At 38.5% G+C, this 20,813-nt stretch overlaps 1 protein-coding gene across 5 annotated transcripts in view; it reads left to right on the forward strand.

The window, feature by feature from the left end:
• The first annotated feature begins 956 nt into the window (after positions 1–956).
• The window catches only part of LOC133561807 (mucin-2-like), a 32,469-nt gene continuing 12,612 nt past the window's right edge, over positions 957–20,813 (forward strand). The window contains exons 1-2 of one of the 5 annotated variants that reach the window (XM_061915380.1): positions 957–3,048; positions 3,118–3,178. In XM_061915380.1, coding sequence (XP_061771364.1) covers positions 3,127–3,178 — 52 coding nt within the window. In that variant the 5' untranslated portion in view covers positions 957–3,048; positions 3,118–3,126. Of the gene's footprint in view, positions 3,049–3,111; positions 3,179–20,214; positions 20,373–20,813 lie in introns of those variants that run through there. The other 4 variants (XM_061915403.1, XM_061915395.1, XM_061915413.1 and 1 more) reach the window with 4 other exon arrangements.

The following is a 20,813-nucleotide window of genomic DNA, read 5'->3' on the forward strand; positions in this document are numbered from 1 at the left end:
GTAGTGTTGTGTAACAAAGTATAGTACCATGTAGCATAGTGTATTTCAGTGTAGTACCATGTAGTGTTGTGTAGCATAGTGTAGTACCATGTAGTGTTGTGTAGCATAGTGTAGTACCATGTAGCATAGTGTATTTCAGTGTAGTACCATGTAGTGTTGTGTAACATAGTATAGTACTATGTAGTATTGTGTAGCATAGTGTGTTTTAGTGTAGTACCATGTAGTGTTGTGTAGCATAGTGTGTTTTGGTATAGTACCATGTAGTGTTGTGTAGCATACTGTATTATAGTGTAGTACCACAGTGTTTAGCATAGTGTATCTCAGTGTAGTACCATGTAGTGTTGTGTAGCATAGTGTATTTTAGTGTTGTATCGCATAATGTTGTGTAGTATAGTGTATTTCAGTGTAGTACCATGTAATGTTGTGTAGCATAGTGTGTTTTAGTGTAGTACCACATACTGTTGGGTAGCATAGTGTATTTCAGTGTAGTACCATGTAGTGTTGTGTAGCATAGTGTGTTTTAGTATAGTACCACGTTGTGTTGTGTAGCATAGTGTTTTAGTGTAGTACCACGTAGTGTTGTGGAGTATAGTCTATTACAGTGTAGCACCACGTAACGTTGTGTACCATAGTGTATTTTAGTGTAGTACCACGTAGTGGTGTGTAGCATAGTGTAGTACCACATAGTGTTCTGTAGCAGTGTATTTTAGTGTAGTACCACGTAGTGTAGTGTAGCGTAATGTATTTTAGTGTAGTCCCACGTAGTCTTGTGTAGCGTAATGTATTTTAGTGTAGTACCACATAGTGTTGTGTAGCATAGTGTATTTCAGTGTAGTACCACATAGTGCTGTGTAGCATAGTGTATTTTAGTGTAGTACCACATAGCATTGTGTAGCATAGTGTATTTTAGTGTAGTACCATGTAGCGTTGTGTAGCATAGCGTTTTCAGTGTAGCACCACGTAGTGTTATGTAGCATTGTGTATTTTAGTACCATAGTGTTGTGTAGAATATTGTTTTGTAGTCTAGTACCACGTTGTGTTGTGTAGCATAGCGTAGTACCACGTAGTGTTGTGTAGCATAGTGTGTTTTAGTGTAGTACCACGTAGTGTTGTGTAGCGTATCGTTTTTTTGTGTAGTATCATGTAGTGTTGTGCATTATAATGTATTTCAGTGTAGTACCACATAGTGTTGTGTAGCATATTGTATTGTAGTGTAGTAACCCGTAATATTGTGTAGTATAATGTACGATTGTGTAGTGTGTGTGAAGTGTAGTGTAGTTTGATTTGTATTTCAGTGTAGTACCACATAGTGTTGTGTAGCATAGCATATTGTAGTGTAGTACCATGTGTAGCATAGCGTATTGTAGTGTAGTACCACGTACTGTTGTGTAGTATAGTGTAGTGTAATGTACGATAGTGTAGTGTGTGTTAAGTGTCAGAGTTCTGTCTCGTGTAGTTTGATTTGTATTTCAGTGTAGTACCAACGTAGTGTTGTGTAGCATAGTGTATTTTAGTGTAGCACAGTGTATTTTAGTGTAGTACCACGTAGTGTTGTGTAGCATAACCTATTGTAGTGTTGTGTAGCATAGTGTATTTTAGTGTGGTACCACATAGTGTTGTGTAGCATAACCTATTGTAGTGTTATGTAGCACGGTGTATTTTAGTGTAGTACCACGTAGTGTTGTGTAGCATATTGTAGTGTAGTACTACGAAGTGTTGTGTAGCATAGTGTATTTTAGTGTAATGCCACCTACTGTTGTGTAGCGTATTGTAATGTATGTTTGTGTAGCATAGGGTATATATATATGAGTTCTGTGTCGTGTAGTTTGATCCATGGTGTGTAGTGTTGGGTAGCATTGTGTATTTCAGTGTAGTATCATGTAGGGTTGTGTAGTATCATGTAGTGTTGTGTAACAGTGTATTTAGGTGTAGTATAATGTAGTGTTGTGTAGCTTTTTGTATTTCAGTTTAGTATCATCACGTGTAGCTTCTTGTATTTCAGTATAGTATCATGTAGTGTTGTGTAGTATCATGTAGTGTTGTGTAGTTTGTGTATTTCAGTATAGTATCATATAGTGTTGTGTAACAGTGTATTTCAGTGTATTTTCATGTAGTGTTGTGCATGGAGTGTGTAGTATATTGTGTAGCAGAGTGTGCTTTGATGTTTTTGTTGTGTGTCACTTGGAGATTATGTCCCCGATGAACACCAGCGCCGTGACCATATTTGGCAAGCGCATCAGCACGCCACGGGACAAGCAAGCTCTCCCGATGACCTCCGACCCCACATTTCCCGCTTTCACCAGCGAAACAAACATCGAGTGGGGCGACGACACAAATGTTGAATGGGGCATCAACACAAACGTCGAGGGGAGTGACGACACAAATGTTGAATGGGGCAACGACACAAACGTCGAGTGGAGTGACGACACAAACGTTAAATGGGGCAACAACACAAACGTCGAGTGGAGTGACGACACAAATGTCGAATGGGGCAACGACACAAACGTCGAGTGGAGTGACGACACAAACGTCGAATGGGGCGACGACACAAACGTCGAGTGGAGTGACGACACAAACGTCGAGTGGAGTGACGACACAAACGTTAAATGGGGCGAAGACACAAACGTCGAGTGGAGTGACGACACAAATGTTGAATGGGGCAACGACACAAACGCCGAGTGGAGTGACGACACAAATGTTGAATGGGGCAACGACACAAACGCCGAGTGGAGTGACGACACAAACGTCTAATGGGGCGACGACACAAACGTCGCTGAGGGAAGTTATGGCGAGGGGGGGCAAGGACACGCTGGCGTCCGAGAGCGACGCGGAAGTCAACATGGCCGACTGGTGGCTGCTGATGGAGACTCTGAACGAGGAAGAGAGCGAGTTTGACGAAGAAGAGCTGGAGAGCGCCGACGACAAGCTGAGCGAAGACGGGGCCCCGTGGTCGCTGGGCTATCACGGCCTCTTCCAGCTGTCGGACAGCTTCTTCTGCCAGTCCGACGCACGCTGGAGTTAGAACGTCTTGCTACAGCACCTGCGGCGGTGAGTGAGCCACTTCCTGTTGCACCCTCAGTGCCACGCCTCTAACTGACTCTAACCCCGCCCCCTCAGCCTTCACTGATGATGACATCACCGACGACCTGGAGTGCTTCGTCAAGAGTCTTTGCTGGCTGTGAGTGAACGACACCTACTTTCAACATCAATACTTTTATTTTGAAATTCAGCAGTACTTTTCATTCATAAAATGTTAAGTAGTATAAGTGTTTAGTACACATAGTACAGTATGCAATGTTAAGCATTTAGTGTACATAGTGTACTATAAAATGTTGAGTAGTATGTGTTTAGTATACACATTACAGTATAAAATGTTAAATATAATTTTGTAGTATACATAGTGTACTATAAAATGTTTAGTATTCATAGTATACTATAAAATGTTCAGTAGTATAAGTGTTTAGTATACAGTATAAAATGTTAAATATAATTGTTTAGTATACATAGTGTACTATAAAATGTTGAGTAGTATAAGTGTTTAGTATACATAGTTTACTATAGAATGTTAAGTAGTATAAGTGTTTAGTATACATAGTATACAATTTAAAATGTTAAATATAATTGTTTAGTATACATAGTATACTATAAAATGTTCAGTAGAATAAGTGTTTGGTATACATAATGTACTATAAAATGTTGAGTAGTATTAGTGTTTAGTATACATAGTACAGTATAAAATGTTAAAATAAGTGTTTAGTATACATAGTGTACTATAAAATGTTGAGTAGTATAAGTGTTTAGTATACATAGTGTACTATAAAATGTTGAGTAGTATAAGTGTTTAGTATACATAGTGTACTATAAAATGTTGAGTAGTATAAGTGTTTAGTATACATAGTGTACTATAAAATGTTCAGTAGTATAAGTGTTTAGTATACATAGTGCAGTATACAATGTTAAGTAGAATAAATAGTGCAGTATAAAATGTTTAGTAGTATAAGTATTTAGTATACATAGTATACAATATAAAATGTTAAGTAGTATCCTTAGTATACATAGTGCAGTATAAAATGTTAAGTAGTATTAGTATTTACTATTTACTGTGTACTTTTGTCTTCATGGATTGTTAGTTAAATGTCATATTTAGAAGAGATCACATACAAAAAAAGTCACCTGACAACTTTCAAACATGGGCGGGGCTTCACCAGATACAAGTTTACCACTTATGAGGCAACAGCCCCGCCTGCTGGTGACAGACAAGCACTACAACACCAACAGTTGGAGATTCAGTATGTCGTCACATAGCGCTTGTCCCCAGTCACGTGACTTCTTCCCGGCGCGTGTGAATTGTTTTTCTCCTCGTCGTTCCGTCAAATCTTGCAGTCTTCTCCCTTTTTTCATTTTTTAAATCATTGTCGGGATTTCCAACGATTCGTACCGCCCAAAACGACACAAGCATAGCACATTTTTCTATGGAGGGAAATTACTGACAAAACTCCACTAACCAAAAACATTGAGTTTGTGAAACATTTTTTGGAGTTTGTGAAACACTTTTTTGAGTTTGTGAAATATTCTTTTTGTGTTAGTCAAATATTCTTTTTGTTTATGAAACATTTTGTATGTTTGTGAAACATGTTTTTTTTGTTTGTGAAACTTTTTTTGGAGTTTGTGAAACATTTTTTTGAGTTCATGAAAAAAATGTAGTGTTTGTGAAACATTCTTTTGACTTTGTTGAACTTTTTGAGTTTGTGAAACATTTTTTTGAGTTTGTGAAACACTTTTTTGAGTTTGTGAAACACTTTGTGTTTGTGAAATATTTTTTTGTTTGTGAAACATTTGTTTGAGTTTCTGAAACATTTTGTATGTTTATGAAACAATTTTTTGTTAAGAAATAATTTGTGTAACATTTTTTGTGTTTGTAAATCATGTTTGTTTTCATGAAACATTTTTTTGAGTTTGTGAAACACTTTTTATTTGTGAAATATTTTTTATGTTTGTGAAACATTTTTTATGTTTGTGAAACATTTTTTTGAGTTTGTGAAACATTTTTTATGTTTGTGAAACATTTCTTTGAGTTTGTGAAACTTTTTTTAAGTTTGTAAAATACTTGTGTTCGTGAAACATTTCGTGTTCGTTAAAAAAAATGATTTTTAGAGGGAAAATAATGCTGCAGCCTATATCCAGCAGAGGGCGCCGTCTCACAATTTGAGCCGCCGGAAGTTGCCAAGACTCGACGTTGTGTAACTTTATGTTTGGTAAAAACAATCCTGAATACCGCACCTGTCCAAATTACGGCCCAGGGGACATTTGTGGCCCTTCGGCTATTTCACAAAAAAAGGTGTACTGTAACAAGAAAATGATGCAATATTTACACAAATAAAGTACTATTTATCTATCTAATAACAAGAAGCTGCAATGCGAAATGTTAAAAACTTTTAATAAAAAACGAATCGACGGATGGATTTGAAGTTGATCTGGAGTTGATCTGGAGTAAATATTAATTAATAATTAACATCCAAAAAGCGCGTACAATATTCCATTTACATGTGGGGACCGGAATATTTACCATTAGCGATATTGTTATTATAAGCGCTAACGCAGAGGAACTACTTTTAGTGGCGCCGTGATCACAGAGCGCTAACTACGCTGTTATATTGACATATTGAGCTGCTGCATCGCCTCGGAGTTGGTGAAAGTTCATTCTATTTGTGAAACATTTTAGAGTTTGTGAAACATTTCTTTCAGTTTGTGAAACATTTTTTTGAGTCTGTGAAACTTTTTTTTGAGTTTGTGGAACATTTTTTAAAGTTCGTGAATATTTTTTTGTGTTGGTGAAACATTTTTTAGAGTTTGTGAAAGATTTTTGAGTTTATGAATTATTTTTTGTTAGTGAAACATTTTTTTGAGTTTGTAAAAAATTTCTGAGTTTGTAAAACATTCTGAGTTTGTAAAATATTTCTGAATGTGTGAAATAATTTTGGGTTTATGTAAAAAAAATTGTGAAACATTTTGAGTTAGTGAAATATTTTTTGATTTTGTAAAATATTTTGGAATTTGTGAAATATTTTTGAGTTTGAAAAAAAAAAGTAAAACATTTTTTATTTTGTAAAACATGAGTTTGTGTAAAAAAAAAGCTGTGTTTGTAAAACATTTTGAGTGAGTGAAACTTTTTGATTTTCTAAAATCTTTTAGAGTTTGTGAAATATTTTGAGTTTGTAGAACTTTTTTGTGTTTGTGAAACATTTTGAGTTAAAAAAAAATGTTTGGGATTTTGTAAAACATAGAATTTTGTTAAATATTTTTGAGTTTGTGAAAAAAAATATTTTGTGAAACATTTGGAGTTTGTAAAACTTTTTTGTGTTTGTGAAACATTTTGAGTTAAAGAAATTTTTCGGGATTTTGTAAAATATAGAATTTTGTCAAATATTTTTGAGTTTGTGACAAAAAATCATTTTGTGAAACATTTGGAGTTTGTGTAAAAAACTGTTTGTAATACATTTTGAGTTAGTGAAACATTTTTTGATTTTGTAAAATATTTTAGAGTTTGTGAAACATTTTTTCTCGGGATCTTTCTGTGTGGAGTTTGCATGTTCTCCCCGTGAATGCGTGGGTTCCCTCCGGGTACTCCGGCTTCCTCCCACTTCCACAGACATGCACCTGGGGATAGGTTGATTGGCAACACTAAATTGGCCCTAGTGTGTGAATGTTGTCTGTCTGTGTTGGCCCTGCGATGAGGTGGCGACTTGTCCAGGGTGTACCCTGCCTTCCGCCCGATTGTAGCTGAGATAGGCGCCAGCGCCCCCCGCGACCCCGAAAGGGAATAAGCGGTAGAAAATGGATGGATGGATGAAACATTTTTTATTTTGTGAAACATTTTGAGGTTGAGTAAAAAAAGTGTTGTGTTTGTGAAACATTTTGACTTTGAAACTTTTTGATTTTGTGAAACATTTTACAGTTTGTGAAACATATTTGGATTTTGTAAAATATTGAATTTTCTCAAATATTTTTTATTTTGAGAAACATATTTTATTTTGTGAAACAGAGGTTGTGTAAAAAAAAGTTGTTTGTAAAACATTTTAACTTCGCGAAACCTTTTGATTTTGTGAGTATGTGAAACATTTTATTGAGTTTGAAACATTTTTATTTTGTGAAAAATGTTGAATGTGTGTAAAAAAAAATGTGTTTACTAAAACATTTTGAGTTAGTGAAACATTTGATTTTCTAAAATATTTTTAAGTTCTTGAAACAATTTTGAGTTTGTGACATTTTTGTGTTTGTGAAACATTTTGAGTTAGTGAAACATTTTTTGATTTTGTAAAATATTTTAAAGTTTGTAAAACATTTTTGAGTTCGAAAAAAAAATTTGTAAAACATTTTTTATTTTGTAAAACATGAGTTTGTGTAAAAAAAAGTTGTGTTTTTAAAACATTTTGAGTGAGTGAAACTTTTTGATTTTGTAAAATCTTTTAGAGTTTGTGAAACATTTTGAGTTAGTGAAACATTTTTGGATTTTGTAAAATATAGAATTTTGTCAAATATTTTTGAGTTTGTGAAACATTTTTTATTTTGTGAAACATTTGGAATTTGTGTAAAAAAACGTGTTTGTAAAACATTTTGAGTTAATGAAACATTTTTTGATTTTGTAAAATATTTTCGAGTTTGTGAAACATTTTTGAGTTTGAAAATAAAATTTGTAAAACATTTTTTATTTTGTAAAACATTATGAGTTTGTGTAAAAAAAAGTTGTGTTTGTAAAACATTTTGAGTAAGTGAAACCTTTTGATTTTGTAAAATCTTTTAGAGTTTGTGAAACATTTTGAGTTAGTGAAACATTTTTGGATTTTGTAAAATATAGAATTTTGTCAAATATTTTTGAGTTTGTGAAACATTTTTTATTTTGTGAAACATTTGGAGTTTGTGTAAAAAAACTTGTTTGTAAAACATTTTGAGTTAGTGAAACATTTTTTGATTTTGTAAAATATTTTTGAGTTTGTGAAAAAAATTTTGGAGTTTGAAACATTTTTATTTTGTGAAACATTTTTCAGTTTGTGAAACATTTGGAGTTTGTGTAGAAAAAATGTGTTTGTAAAACATTTTCAGTTATTGAAACATTTTTGATTTTGTAAAATATTTTTGAGTTAGTGAAACATTTTTTTGAGTTTGAAACATTTTTATTTTGTGAAACATTTTTTATTGTGAAACATTTTGAGTTAGTGACATTTTTGGATTTTGTAAAATATTGAATTTTGTCAAATATTTTTTATTTTGTGAAACATTTTTTATTTTGTTAAACATATTGCGGTTGTGTAAAAAAAAGTGTTGTGTTTGTAAAACATTTTGACTTCGCAAAACTTTTTGATTTTGTAAAATATTGAGTTTGTGAAAGATTTTTTTTGAGTTTGTGAAAGATTTTTTTGAGTTTGAAACATTTTTATTTTGTGAAACATTTTGAATGTGTGCAAAACAAATGTGTTTACTAAAAGCATTTTGCGATAGTGAAACATTTGATTTTGTAAAATATTTTTAGTTCTTGAAACAATTTCAAGTTTGTGTGACATTTTTTTGTGTTTGTGAAACATTTTGAGTTTGTAACATTTTTTGTGTTTGTGAAACATTGAGTTAGTGAAACATTTTTGGATTTTGTAAAATATTAAATTTTGTCAAATATTTTTTATTTTGTAAAATATTTTAGAGTTTGTGAAACATTTTTTAGTTTGTGAAACATTTTGAGGTTGTGTAAAAAAAAAAGTGTTGTTTGTAAAACATTTTGACTTCGCAAAACTTTTTGATTTTGTAAAATATTGAGTTAGTGAAATATTTTTGGGAGTTTGTGAAACATTTTTTTCAGTTTGAAACATTTTTATTTTGTGAAACATTTTGAATGTGTGCAAAAAAAATGTGTTTACTAAAGCATTTTGAGATAGTGAAACATTTGATTTTGTAAAATATTTTTAGTTCTTGAAACAATTTCGAGTTTGTGTGACATTTTTTTGTGTTTGTGAAACATTTTGAGTTTGTAACATTTTTTGTGTTTGTGAAACATTGAGTTAGTGAAACATTTTTGGATTTTGTAAAATATTACATTTTGTCAAATATTTTTTATTTTGTAAAATATTTTAGAGTTTGTGAAACATTTTTTAGTTTGTGAAACATTTTGAGGTTGTGTAAAAAAAAAAGTGTTGTTTGTAAAACATTTTGACTTCGCAAAACTTTTTGATTTTGTAAAATATTGAGTTAGTGAAATATTTTTGGGAGTTTGTGAAACATTTTTTTCAGTTTGAAACATTTTGATTCTGTGAAACATTTTGAATGTGTGTAAAAAAATGTGTTTACTAAAGCATTTTGAGATAGTGAAACATTGGATTTTGTAAAATATTTTTAAGTTCTTGAAACAATTTCGAGTTTGTGTGACATTTTTTTGAGTTAGTGATACATTTTTTTAATTTTGTAAAATATTTTTGAGTTTGTGAAACAATTTTGAGTTTGTGTGACAAATCGTGCCTCTCACCTGGATAGTAGGGAGTTGTGCACATAAACCCACAAGTCGCTCAAAGGTGAGAAAATTATGGGCGGAAGAGGAAGATAAAAAAAAAAAAAAAGAGCCTGGCAAGGAGTTTGCTGCAGTTTCCTGTGAGTCTCATTAGATCTGTCACCTAATTACCTTCTAAATGTAGAACCTCTGTGGTTTCCACTTCCTGAAAGGGGGCCTCCTCCTCTGGGCTGGTGTGTGTGGTCACTGGCGGGAATGTTCCAGAAGGAGCATCAAACCCGAGGACATTGGACATGTTCTGTAGAAAAAAATGAAGACTTTATTGCAGGGGTCGGGAACCTTTTTGGCTGAGAGAGCCATGAAAGCCAAATATTTCAAAATGTATTTCCGTGAGAGCCATATCATATTTTTTTTAACACTGAATACAACTAAATGCGTGCATTTTTAAGTAAGACCAACATTTTTAGAGTATAATAAGTCTCTTATTCTTTTTCATAACATTGTTTTTCTGAAGCTAACCAATAATAAATAAAATGTCATGTCTGTTGATCATGTTTTTGCTGTTTGTCCTTTGGACTCTTTAAGTTCCTGTTTTTTTTTTTCCACTCCCTTGTCTGGTTTCCTTGGTTACTCATTTTGTCCACCTGTCTCTGGTGGACAAAATGCCCGCTCACCTGCTTCCCGAGCACTAATCAGAGGCAGTATTTAAGCTCGTCTTTGCCAGTCAGTCGCCCTGTGCTGACTTGTTTCATGCCTTGCCATAGTTTCCTGCTTCATGCCATGCCAAGTAGGTTTTGTTTGATTTATGTTCATAGTCTGTTTATGCGTTAGCTTTCTTCCTTAGCCCAAGTTGTGCCTCCGCTGTGAGCAATTTTTGTTTTTGATCTTTTTTTAGTTTAAATTAAATCATGTTTTTACCTAAATGCCATGTCCCGAGTAGTCCGGCTGCCTTCCTGGGGGAACGACCCCGCAGAAATACTTCTTACCATTAATGCGACTTCTTGAACATGTGCGGTAGAAAACGGATGGATGGATTTAGAATTTTTAGCACTGTGAATTCTAGCGAAATTATTCATAATTATCATGTTAAAGCAATGTCAGCTCAGATTTATCTGAGAGCCAGATGCAGTCATCAAGAGAGCCCCAGGTTCCCTACCCCTGCTTTATTGGTTGATCAACACTGTGCTGGTATGCGTTGCGTAACAAATAAACACATGCACCGTTTGTCATTTGACACTTTTTCCGCGAAGGAACAAAACCGACTTCATTCCAAGCAGCCGTCATGGCTTCACTCCAAAAATATCTGGAATGTTAACGTTCAACATTCGGAAACTTGACATTAAGAAATCCCCGCGCTCCTTTATTTGTCCCACCAGGGTCGTGCTGGCGGGCCACCGACTTCTTTCCACGCTGCGACTGGTTCGCTTACCCGCCTGTGCCTAATAAAGTGGCCCATGCGGAGAGGAAGTGCTCGCCGGGGTCGCCGATGAACTCACTCTGAGCTTGTTAAATGGGCAGGAAAATAAAGGCAATTTAAAAAATAAAAAAAAAAGTTATTAAAGTGCACAACACAGGGGTCGGGAACTCTGAATACAACTAAATGTGTGCATTTTTAAGTAAGACCAACATGTTTAGAGTATAATAAATCTCCTATTCATGCTGAAGTTAACCAATAATAAATCAAATACTTCTTGAACAAGTCTGGTAGAAAACAGATGGATGGATAAAATGCATGAGAATGTTTCAATCAATCAATCAATCAATCAATGTTTATTTATATAGCCCCAAATCACAAATGTCTCAAAGGACTGCACAAATCATTACGACTACAACATCCTCGGAAGAACCCACAAAAGGGCAAGGAAAACTCACACCCAGTGGGCAGGGAGAATTCACACCCAGTGGGACGCCAGTGACAATGCTGACTATGAGAAACCTTGGAGAGGACCTCAGATGTGGGCAACCCCCCCCCCTCTAGGGGACCGAAAGCAATGGATGTCGAGCGGGTCTAACATGATACTGTGAAAGTTCAATCCATAGTGGCTCCAACACAGCCGCGAGAGTTCAGTTCAAGCGGATCCAAGACAGCAGCGAGAGTCCCGTCCACAGGAAACCATCTCAAGCGGATCAGCAGCGTAGAGATGTCCCCAACCGATACACAGGCGAGCGGTCCATCCTGCGTCCCGACGAGCGGTCCATCCTGGGTCTCGACTCTGGACAGCCAGTACTTCATCCATGGTCATCGGACCGGACCCCCTCCACAAGGGAGGGGGGGACATAGGAGAAAGAAAAGAAGCGGCAGATCAACTGGTCTAAAAAGGAGGTCTATTTAAAGGCTAGAGTATACAGATGAGTTTCAAGGTGATATTTTGAACGTTACTGTGATTACAAACGGAATTATTCATAATTATCGGGTTAAGCCAGGGGTGTCCAAACTTTTTCCACTGAGTGCCACGCACTGAAAATTCAGAGCAAGCGGGGGCCATTTTCATAATATTTATTTTTAAAACCAATACAATATATGTGGGGCGGCATAGCTCGGTTTGGTAGAGTGGCCGTGCCAGCAACTTGAGGGTTGCAGGTACGATTCCCGCTTGTGCCATCCTAGTTACTGCCGTTGTGTCCTTGGGCAAGACACTTTACCCACCTGCTCCCAGTGCCACCCACACTGGTTTAAATGTAACTTTGATATTGGGTGTCACTATGTAAAGCGCTTTGATTCACTTGAGAAAAGCGCTATATAAATATAAATATAATAAAAAAAATATATATATATAATGTAGCTTCTGTAGCCGAGGATCGGCTACAGAAGTGGAGGAGTTCAAGTACCTAGGAGTCTTGTTCACGAGTGGGGGAAGAGTGGATGGTGAGATCGACAGGCGGCGACTTCAGTAATGCGGACGTTGTACCGATCCGTTGTGGTGAAGAAGGAGCTGAGCCGGAAGGCAAAGCTCTCAATTTACCGGTCGATCTACGCTCCCATCCTCACCTATGGTCATGAGCTTTGGGTCATGACCGAAAGGATAAGATCACGGGTACAAGCGGCCCAAATGAGTTTGGGTCTCTCCCTTAGAGATAGGGTGAGAAGCTCCGCCATCCGGGAGGAACTCAAAGTAAAGCCGCTGCTCCTCCACATGGAGAGGAGCCAGATGAGGTGGTTCAGGCATCTGGTCAGGATGCCACCCTAAACGCGTTTAGGGCATGTCCAGCTGGTAGGAGGCCACGGGGAAGACCCAGGACACGTTGGGAAGACTATGTCTCCCGGCTGGCCTGGGAACGCCTCGGGATCCCCCGGGAAGAGCTAGACGAAGTGGCTGGAAATAGGGAAGTCTGGGCTTCCCTGCTTAGGCTGCTGCCCCCGCGACCCGACCTCGGATAAGCAGAAGAAGATGGATGGATGGATGGAATATATGTATAAAAATTATACATTTTGGCCTCCACTCAGTTATAAGGGTTTTGGTCCCAAAAAAATATTAAAAATGTGTCATTATTCAGTATTTGTCAGGCTTGGGGGGTGGATGTTTGTGCTTCCCCAATGTAAGTACATGATTTATTAAATAAACAAACACTATAATCCAAAATAATCAAACTAAGGGCGCTCACAAGGAGGTATAAAACTTGGCAAACAGGAAACAAAAACACTTGCTCGATTGGCATGAATGAACTATGAACAAACAAAACAAAAATAGCACTGTGGCATAAATATATAAAGTTACTCGGCAGGGAACTGTGGACAGGACGTAAAGGTTTGGACGGCGTGGGTAGGGTGCGTGTGTGCGAGTGTGAGGATCCCAGGACGAAGACAAGAAAAAGAGTGACTTAAATAGCTGTGATGATCGGTGAAAACAGGTGAGGCTGAGAACAGGGACGTGACAGGTGAAAACTAATGAGGTTGGCATGGAAACAAACAAAACCAGGAAGTGCAAAACGTGACTGATTGTCCAAAATCAAAAACATAACATGACAAAACGGCCCTGCGATGAGGTGGCGACTTGTCCAGGGTGTACCCCGCCTTCTGCCCGATTGTAGCTGAGATAGGCGCCAGCGCCCAAGCGACCCCGAAAGGGAATAAGCGGTAGAAAATGGATGGATGGATGGAACATGACAAAACAAAACATGATCCATAGATGTGATAGTATTAGAATTTTTATTATTATGCAAGTTTTAAATCTCTAGATCAACATTAGAAAAAAAAATGGAAAAAACACAAAATATGCAATATTTCGACCCAATACATTTTTTAGGTGGAATATTTGAGATTATATAATAATATGCACCTGGGGATAGGTTGATTGGCAACACTAAATGGTCCCTAGTGTGTGAATGTGAGTGTGAATGTTGTCTGTCTATCTGTGTTGGCCCTGCGATGAGGTGGCGACTTGTCCAGGGTGTACGCCGCCTTCCGCCCGATTGTAGCTGAGATAGGCGCCGGCGCCAGCGCCCCCCGCGACCCCGAAAGGGAATAAGCGGTAGAAAATGGATGAATGGATGGAGCCTTAATTTTGGATTCTGAATCATTATTATTTTTTGAGCAATGACACTTAAAAACAAATCACACTAAAATAATAGGGGATCCAAAAGTGTCCTACTTATTAAATCCATCCATCCATCTTCTTCCACTTATCCGAGGTTGGGTCGCGGGGGCAACAGCCTAAGCAGGGAAGCCCAGACTTCCCTCTCCCCAGCCACTTCGTCCAGCTCTTCCCGGGGGATCCCGAGGCGTTCCCAGGCCAGCCGGGAGACATAGTGTTCCCAACGTGTCCTGGGTCTTCCCCGTGGCCTCCTACCGGTTGGACGTGCCCTAGGGATGCCCGAACCACCTCATCTGGCTCCTCTCGATGTGAAGAAGCAGCGGCTTTACTATGAGTTCCTCCCGGATGGCAGGAAACTCATTTGGGCCGCTTGTACCCATGATCTTATCCTTTCGGTCATGACCCAAAGCTCATGACCATAGGTGAGGATGGGAACGTAGACCAACCGGTAAATTGAGAGCTTTGCCTTCCGGCTCAGCTCCTTCTTCACCACAACGGATCGGTACAACGTCCGCATTACTGAAGACGCCGCACCGATCCGCCTGTCCATCTCACCATCCACTCTTCCCCCACTCGTGAACAAGACTCCTAGGTACTTGACCTCCTCCACTTGGGGCAGGGACTCCACCCTTTTCCGGGCGAGGACCATGGACTCGGACTTGGAGGTGCTGATTCTCATTCCGGTCGCTTCACACTCGGCTACTTATTAAAGTGTTAAAAAATAAATTATACATTTTATTTACAGTTTACTTTGAGCACAATAATGTCGAGATCAACTTCAGATATATCCGTCAATTTTAAGTTTTATTGTTGTTTATGTTTTGTTTGTTTTAGGCCCTTCTTTAGAAAAAAAAACAGCTCAGTTTTTTATATGGTAAAACACAAAATATGCAACATTTTCCCCCAAAAATATCTCAAAGTGGAATATTTAATGTGATGTAGTCGAAGCCTTGAATAGGTCATTCATTCAAAATGACATTGATTTTGATTCATTATTATTTTTTAAAGAAAGAAACAGCCTGCATGGCAGCTTTGTGTTATAAGAGTGAGCATTGCAACAATTTCTTGATACATTTCACCCGTTTGCTCTTTTGTACCACTTTTTATTAGGGGTGGGCAAATTAATGCGTTAATTATGAGTTAACTCATCAATCTATTAACGCCGACAATTATTTTATCGCACATTTGCGTATGTTGTTTACATGCTTTTATTTTGTTAACGCCTTTTCTTAACAAGATGGCGTTGCCCGGCGTGGATGGGCTCTTGGTGAAGATGGAACATTTGGCAAAAATACCGGACGATTCTGCAAATTTCATGGCTGGCTTACAGCGTGGTCACTCCGGGATCACTTACGACCGCCACACAATTCTGGATGTGGATAGATTGGGCCGTTTTGGACTGAATGAGGCGTGCTTGCTAGACCGGCTAGCTAGCATGGGAATACTTTGCCGGCTACATCCAGCGGCCTGTGAAGCAGCGGAGTATATGTGTTGTCTGTCTATTTATGAATAATGCAGACGAGGAGTGTTGGCTGAGTTCTTAACGTTTGCTTTCAGAGCGTGCATATCACAACATACAAGATGCCGTCATGGCGACACAACCTATACCGGGCTACCGCGCATCCTCGTCACTCCTGTTGCATGCTGGGTTGGGTAGTTCTTTTTTTCCCTGGCTCATAACATCACAATATAGTACCATGTATATGATGCGTCCAGTTTATCAGAGCACCAAGCAAACAATCGGAAAATTCCCATCATATCAACTCCTAGATATGGTCATAATTATTTTAAGTGCACTACGCAGAATAAACACAACATTATTAATATTGCTACTACGGATAATTTGATCAAAAATTCCCTAAAACAGCCCACTACCTATAATATAGGTTTTTTAAACATAAAAAAAAAATGTTCCTGCTGTTACCTCAGAAATTGCCTGTTCGGATGTTATGATTGTGGCTCAGAGATTTGTATGTAGATTATATTTATTTTCCATAACAAACAGGATAACTTAAATACCCTGGCAGTGGCAATAAGCTTAAATGTTTGTATTTACATTTTTTGAGTTGATTTTTCATAAAATATGCTATTTAACTGCTACTGTTTAACAAGGACTGATTTAAATTGTGTTTGCACAACAAATGTTTTGGCGCTTTTGTTCATGTGGGAGAATATTCCAATAAAGGTGCACTACACACTACTTTTGAATTCATTATTGGGCTTTGCGTATAAAATGCAGTTAATCGCGATTAATCAGAGAAATAATGCGATTAACTTCGATTAAAATTTTTAATCGTAGCTCAGCCCTACTTTTTATGTTTTTAAATTTTTTTTTTTGTATTCTTAAAATGTGTCGGGGCCTTTAAAAAATGACCCGCGGGCCGCACTTTGGAAAGCCCTGTGTTAAGTAATGTCAGCTAAGATTTATCTGAGAGCCAGATGCGGTCATCAAAAGAGCCACATCTGGCTCTAGAGCCATTGGTTCCCTACCCCTGGCCCAACACATCTTGCTGGGGAATGCGGGGCCGCTTATTCCTTTTGCGACGGACGGTTTGACAAAAATAAATCTAGCTCTAATCTCAACAAAACTAAAATAACGATGTTAGGCGATAGCAGAAGAGAGATTCAGACACAAATGCAAACAGACGGACATTGGAAGTGTAAAAGAAACCACATTTGGGGAATGATAGGAGACGATAAAAAGAACTGGAAACCTCATAAACAAACCCCGTTTCCATATGAGTTGGGAAATGGTGTTAGATGTAAAAAATAAACGGAATACAATGATTTGCAAATCATTTTCAACCCATATTCAGTTAAATGCACTACAAAATCAACATATTTGATGTTCAAACTGATAAACTTTTTTTTTTTTGCAAATAATAATTAACATAGAATTTCATGGCTGCAACAGGTGCCAAAGTAGTTGGGAAAGGGCATGTTCACCACTGTGTTACATCACCTTTTCTATTAACAACACTCAATAAACGTTTGGGAACTGAGGAAACTAATTGTGGAAGCTTTGAAAGTGGAATTCTTTCCCATTCTTGTTTTATGTAGAGCTTCAGTCGTTCAACAGTCCGGGGTCTCCACTGTCGTATTTTACGCTTCATAATGCGCCAAACATTTTCCATGGGAGACAGGTCTGGACTGCAGGCGGGCCAGGAAAGTACCCGCACTCTTTTTTTTTACGAAGCCCCGCTGTTGGAACACGTGCTGAATGTGGCTTGCTGAAATAAGCAGGGGCGTCCATGAAAAAGATGGCGCTTAGATGGCAGAATATGTTGTTCCAAAACCTGTATGTACCTTTCAGCATTAATGGTGCCTTCACAGATGTGTAAGTTACCCATGCCTTGGGCACTAATGCACCCCCATACCATCACAGATGTTGGCTTTTGAACTTTGCGTCGATAACAGTCTGGATGGTTCGCTTCCCCTTTGGTCCAGATGACACGATGTCGAATATTTCCAAAAACAATTTGAAATGTGGACTCGTCAGACCACAGAACACGTTTCCACTTTGCATCAGTCCATCTTAGATTATCTCGGGCCCAGCCAAACCGGCGGCGTTTCTGGATGTTGTTGATAAATGGCTTTCGCTTTGCATAGTAGAGCTTTAACTTGCATTTACAGATGTAGCGACGAGCTGTATTTAGTGACAGTGGTTTTCCGAATTCTTGACCCCATGTGGTGATATCCTTTAGAGATTAATGTCGGTTTTTGATACAGTGTCGTCTGAGGGGTCGAAGGTCACGGTCATTCAATGTTGGTTTCCGGCCATGCCGCTTATGTGGAGTGATTTCTCCAGATTCCCTGAACCTTTTGATGATATTATGGACCTTAGATGTTGAAATCCCTAAATTTCTTGCAATTGCACTTTGACAAATGTTGTTCTTAAACTGTTTGACTTTTTGCTCACGCAGTTGTGGACAAAGGGGTGTACCTCGCCCCATCCCCTCTTGTGAGGATGGGCCAATACGGCCGGTTTAGTTTACTAAATTGCAATTTTAAATTTCGCGCCGAAGTATCCTGCTAAAACGTCGCGGTATGATGACATTGTAGAGGACATTTTGTTCCAACACCGTTCCCGGCTGTAAGTCGTCTGTTTCCATCGCATAATTCCACAGTATTCTGGAAGTCTGTGTTGCTGAATCTTTTGCAATTTGTTCAATGAATAATAGAGACATCAAGGAAGAAAGCTGTAAGTGGGAAGCAGTGTATTGCGGCCGCCTTTAGCAACACAAACACAGCCGGTGTTTCATTGTTTACATTCCAGAAAGATGACGGTGAAGCTTTACTATGGAACAGAGATGTCAAGCGAACACGGTTGGATTGGACCACACACACAAAATACAGTGTATTATGCAGCCATCATTTCGAAAAATCGTGTTTCGAAGAGGGTCCCTTGCGAAGGGCAGAGATGGGCATCGCCACCCCGTCGACTGGTGCTGAAGAAAGGTGCGGGGCCGACCATCAGGTTGTACAGGTACGACCATATAATCTCACTAAAACACTAGTAACACAATACGTAGATAAGGGATTTTCCAGAATTATCCTAGTAAATTTGTCTAATAACATCGGAATCGCTCCCACTGTATAGTCTTTTTTTTTCTTCTAGTCCTTCACTCTCACTTTCCTCATCCACAAATCTTTCATTCTCGCTCAAATTAATGGGGAAATCGCTGCTTTCTCAGTTTTTTCCAGCCCGATCCCAGCTATAAGTAGTCTGCTTTAATCGCATAATTACACAGTATTCTGGACATCTGTGTTGCTGAATCTTTTGCAATTTGTTCAATTAATAATGGAGACGTCAAAGAAGAACAATGTAGGTGGGGAGCGGTGTATTGCAGCTGCCTTTAGCAACCCAAACACAGCCGGTGTTACCTTGTTTACATTCCCGAAGGTGAAGCTTTACTATGGAACAGAGCGGTCAAGCGAACTATTTGCATCCTCCTGCAGCCGTCAAAGAGGCAGCTGCGTGGCTACCCTCAGAGACACTGGGGGTCACCACACCCGTGGCCACACCCCTACGACTTTCAGGTACGACAGTATAATCTCACTACAACACTAGTAACACAATAAGCAGATAAGGGATTTTCCAGAATTATCCTAGTAATTTTGTCTAATAACATCTGAATCGCTCCAACTGTATAGTCTTTTTTTTTTTTTCTAGTCCTTCACTCTCACTTTCCTCATCCACTAATCTTTAACACATAGCGGTCAAGCGAACATGTTTCTCGACGTCAACCAGCAAGTTTTTGGATGGGAAAATTGTGATATTAAGTCGGCTCTTACCGGAGACATCAGCGGAGCTCCCGTCCTGCTGCAGCTGCGTAACTTCCCATAGAGACACTCGCGGTCAACACACCCGTGGCCACACCCCTCCGACTTTCAGGTACTATTTAATCTCACTAAAACACTAGCAACACAATAGGCAGATAAGGGATTTTCCAGAATTATCCTAGTAAATGTGTCTAATAACATCTGAATCGCTCCCACTGCAATCGCCTTTTTTTTCTTTTTTCCAGTCCTTCTCTCTCACTTTCCACATCCACGAATCTTTCATTCTCACTCAAATTAATGAGGAAATCGTCGCTTTCTCGGTCCGAATCACTCTAGCTGCTGGTGGCCATGATTGTAAACAATGTGACAATGTGAGGAGCTCCACAACCCGTGACGTCACGCGTACGTCGTCTGCTACTTCCGGTACAGGCAAAGCTTTTTTATTAGCGACCAAAAGTTGCGAACTTTATCGTGGATGTTCTCTACTAAATCCTTTCAGCAAACATATGGCAATATGGCGAAATGATCAAGTATGACACATAGAATGGACCTGCTATCCCCGTTTAAATAAGAACATCTCATTTTTTTAGTGCATCTCTCTAACTTCCCTCATCCACAAATCTTTCGTCCTCGCTCAAATTAATTGGGAAATAGTCGCTTTCTCGGTCCGAATCGCTCTCGCTGCTGGTGGCCATGATTGTAAAAAATAAGAACATCTCATTTCAGTAGGCCTTTAAATAAGTTCCTTTTCAGACATGTAAATGATGAGACACGTTGTATTGTAGGCGTACACAAACCTACACTGCAAAGAACTTTCCCATCTTGACGAGCACTAATAGCGGCAAACTATGAGGGCCGTGCGGAGGCGGGACGGAGCGAGACGACGGGGACGTCACCCGATCCCACGAGGAAGCATGGCTGCACTCTGACACAGCAAAGTGCAGAAGTGACGCACGAGGATGTGAGAAATAATGGAAACAGGTTAGTCCACGGAACAGACGGGTGTCTGATTAAGTCCCAGCAGCGAGTCTAATCAGACACAAGACAGGCGCCAGAAAGGTAAACAGGTGAGCGCTCTCTCTCGTTCTCAATGGTTATAATGAAATACCTCATTAGATGTTGTTCATGCCGATGTGATCAATCACTAGGATTGTTGCATTTCAATAACATCAGAGAGGAAACCAACTTCTTAACTTTTGGGGCAAACATTTCCACTGCAATTGTGCCGCATTTGTCCTATAAAGTCACTAGATTACATATTACATGTTACAAGATATTACAGGCTAAAATAGTACATGTTACGAAAGATTACGTGTTACACAACGCGTGGTTCCGTGGGACCGGGTACCAAAACAAAGACTCCCTGCTGCGGTGCTGCAACCATTGATCCATCCAGTAAAAAGAAAAACAAAACTTTTATTCATATTCTGTTTCTTTTAGTGGATGGAAGTAATTGAAATGGATAATTAAAGGGATATAAAAGCGGGGGTGTCCAACTTATTTTCCAC

Source organism: Nerophis ophidion, linkage group LG01 (assembly GCF_033978795.1).
Source record: "Nerophis ophidion isolate RoL-2023_Sa linkage group LG01, RoL_Noph_v1.0, whole genome shotgun sequence".
Classification (NCBI taxonomy): Eukaryota; Metazoa; Chordata; class Actinopteri; order Syngnathiformes; family Syngnathidae; genus Nerophis; species Nerophis ophidion.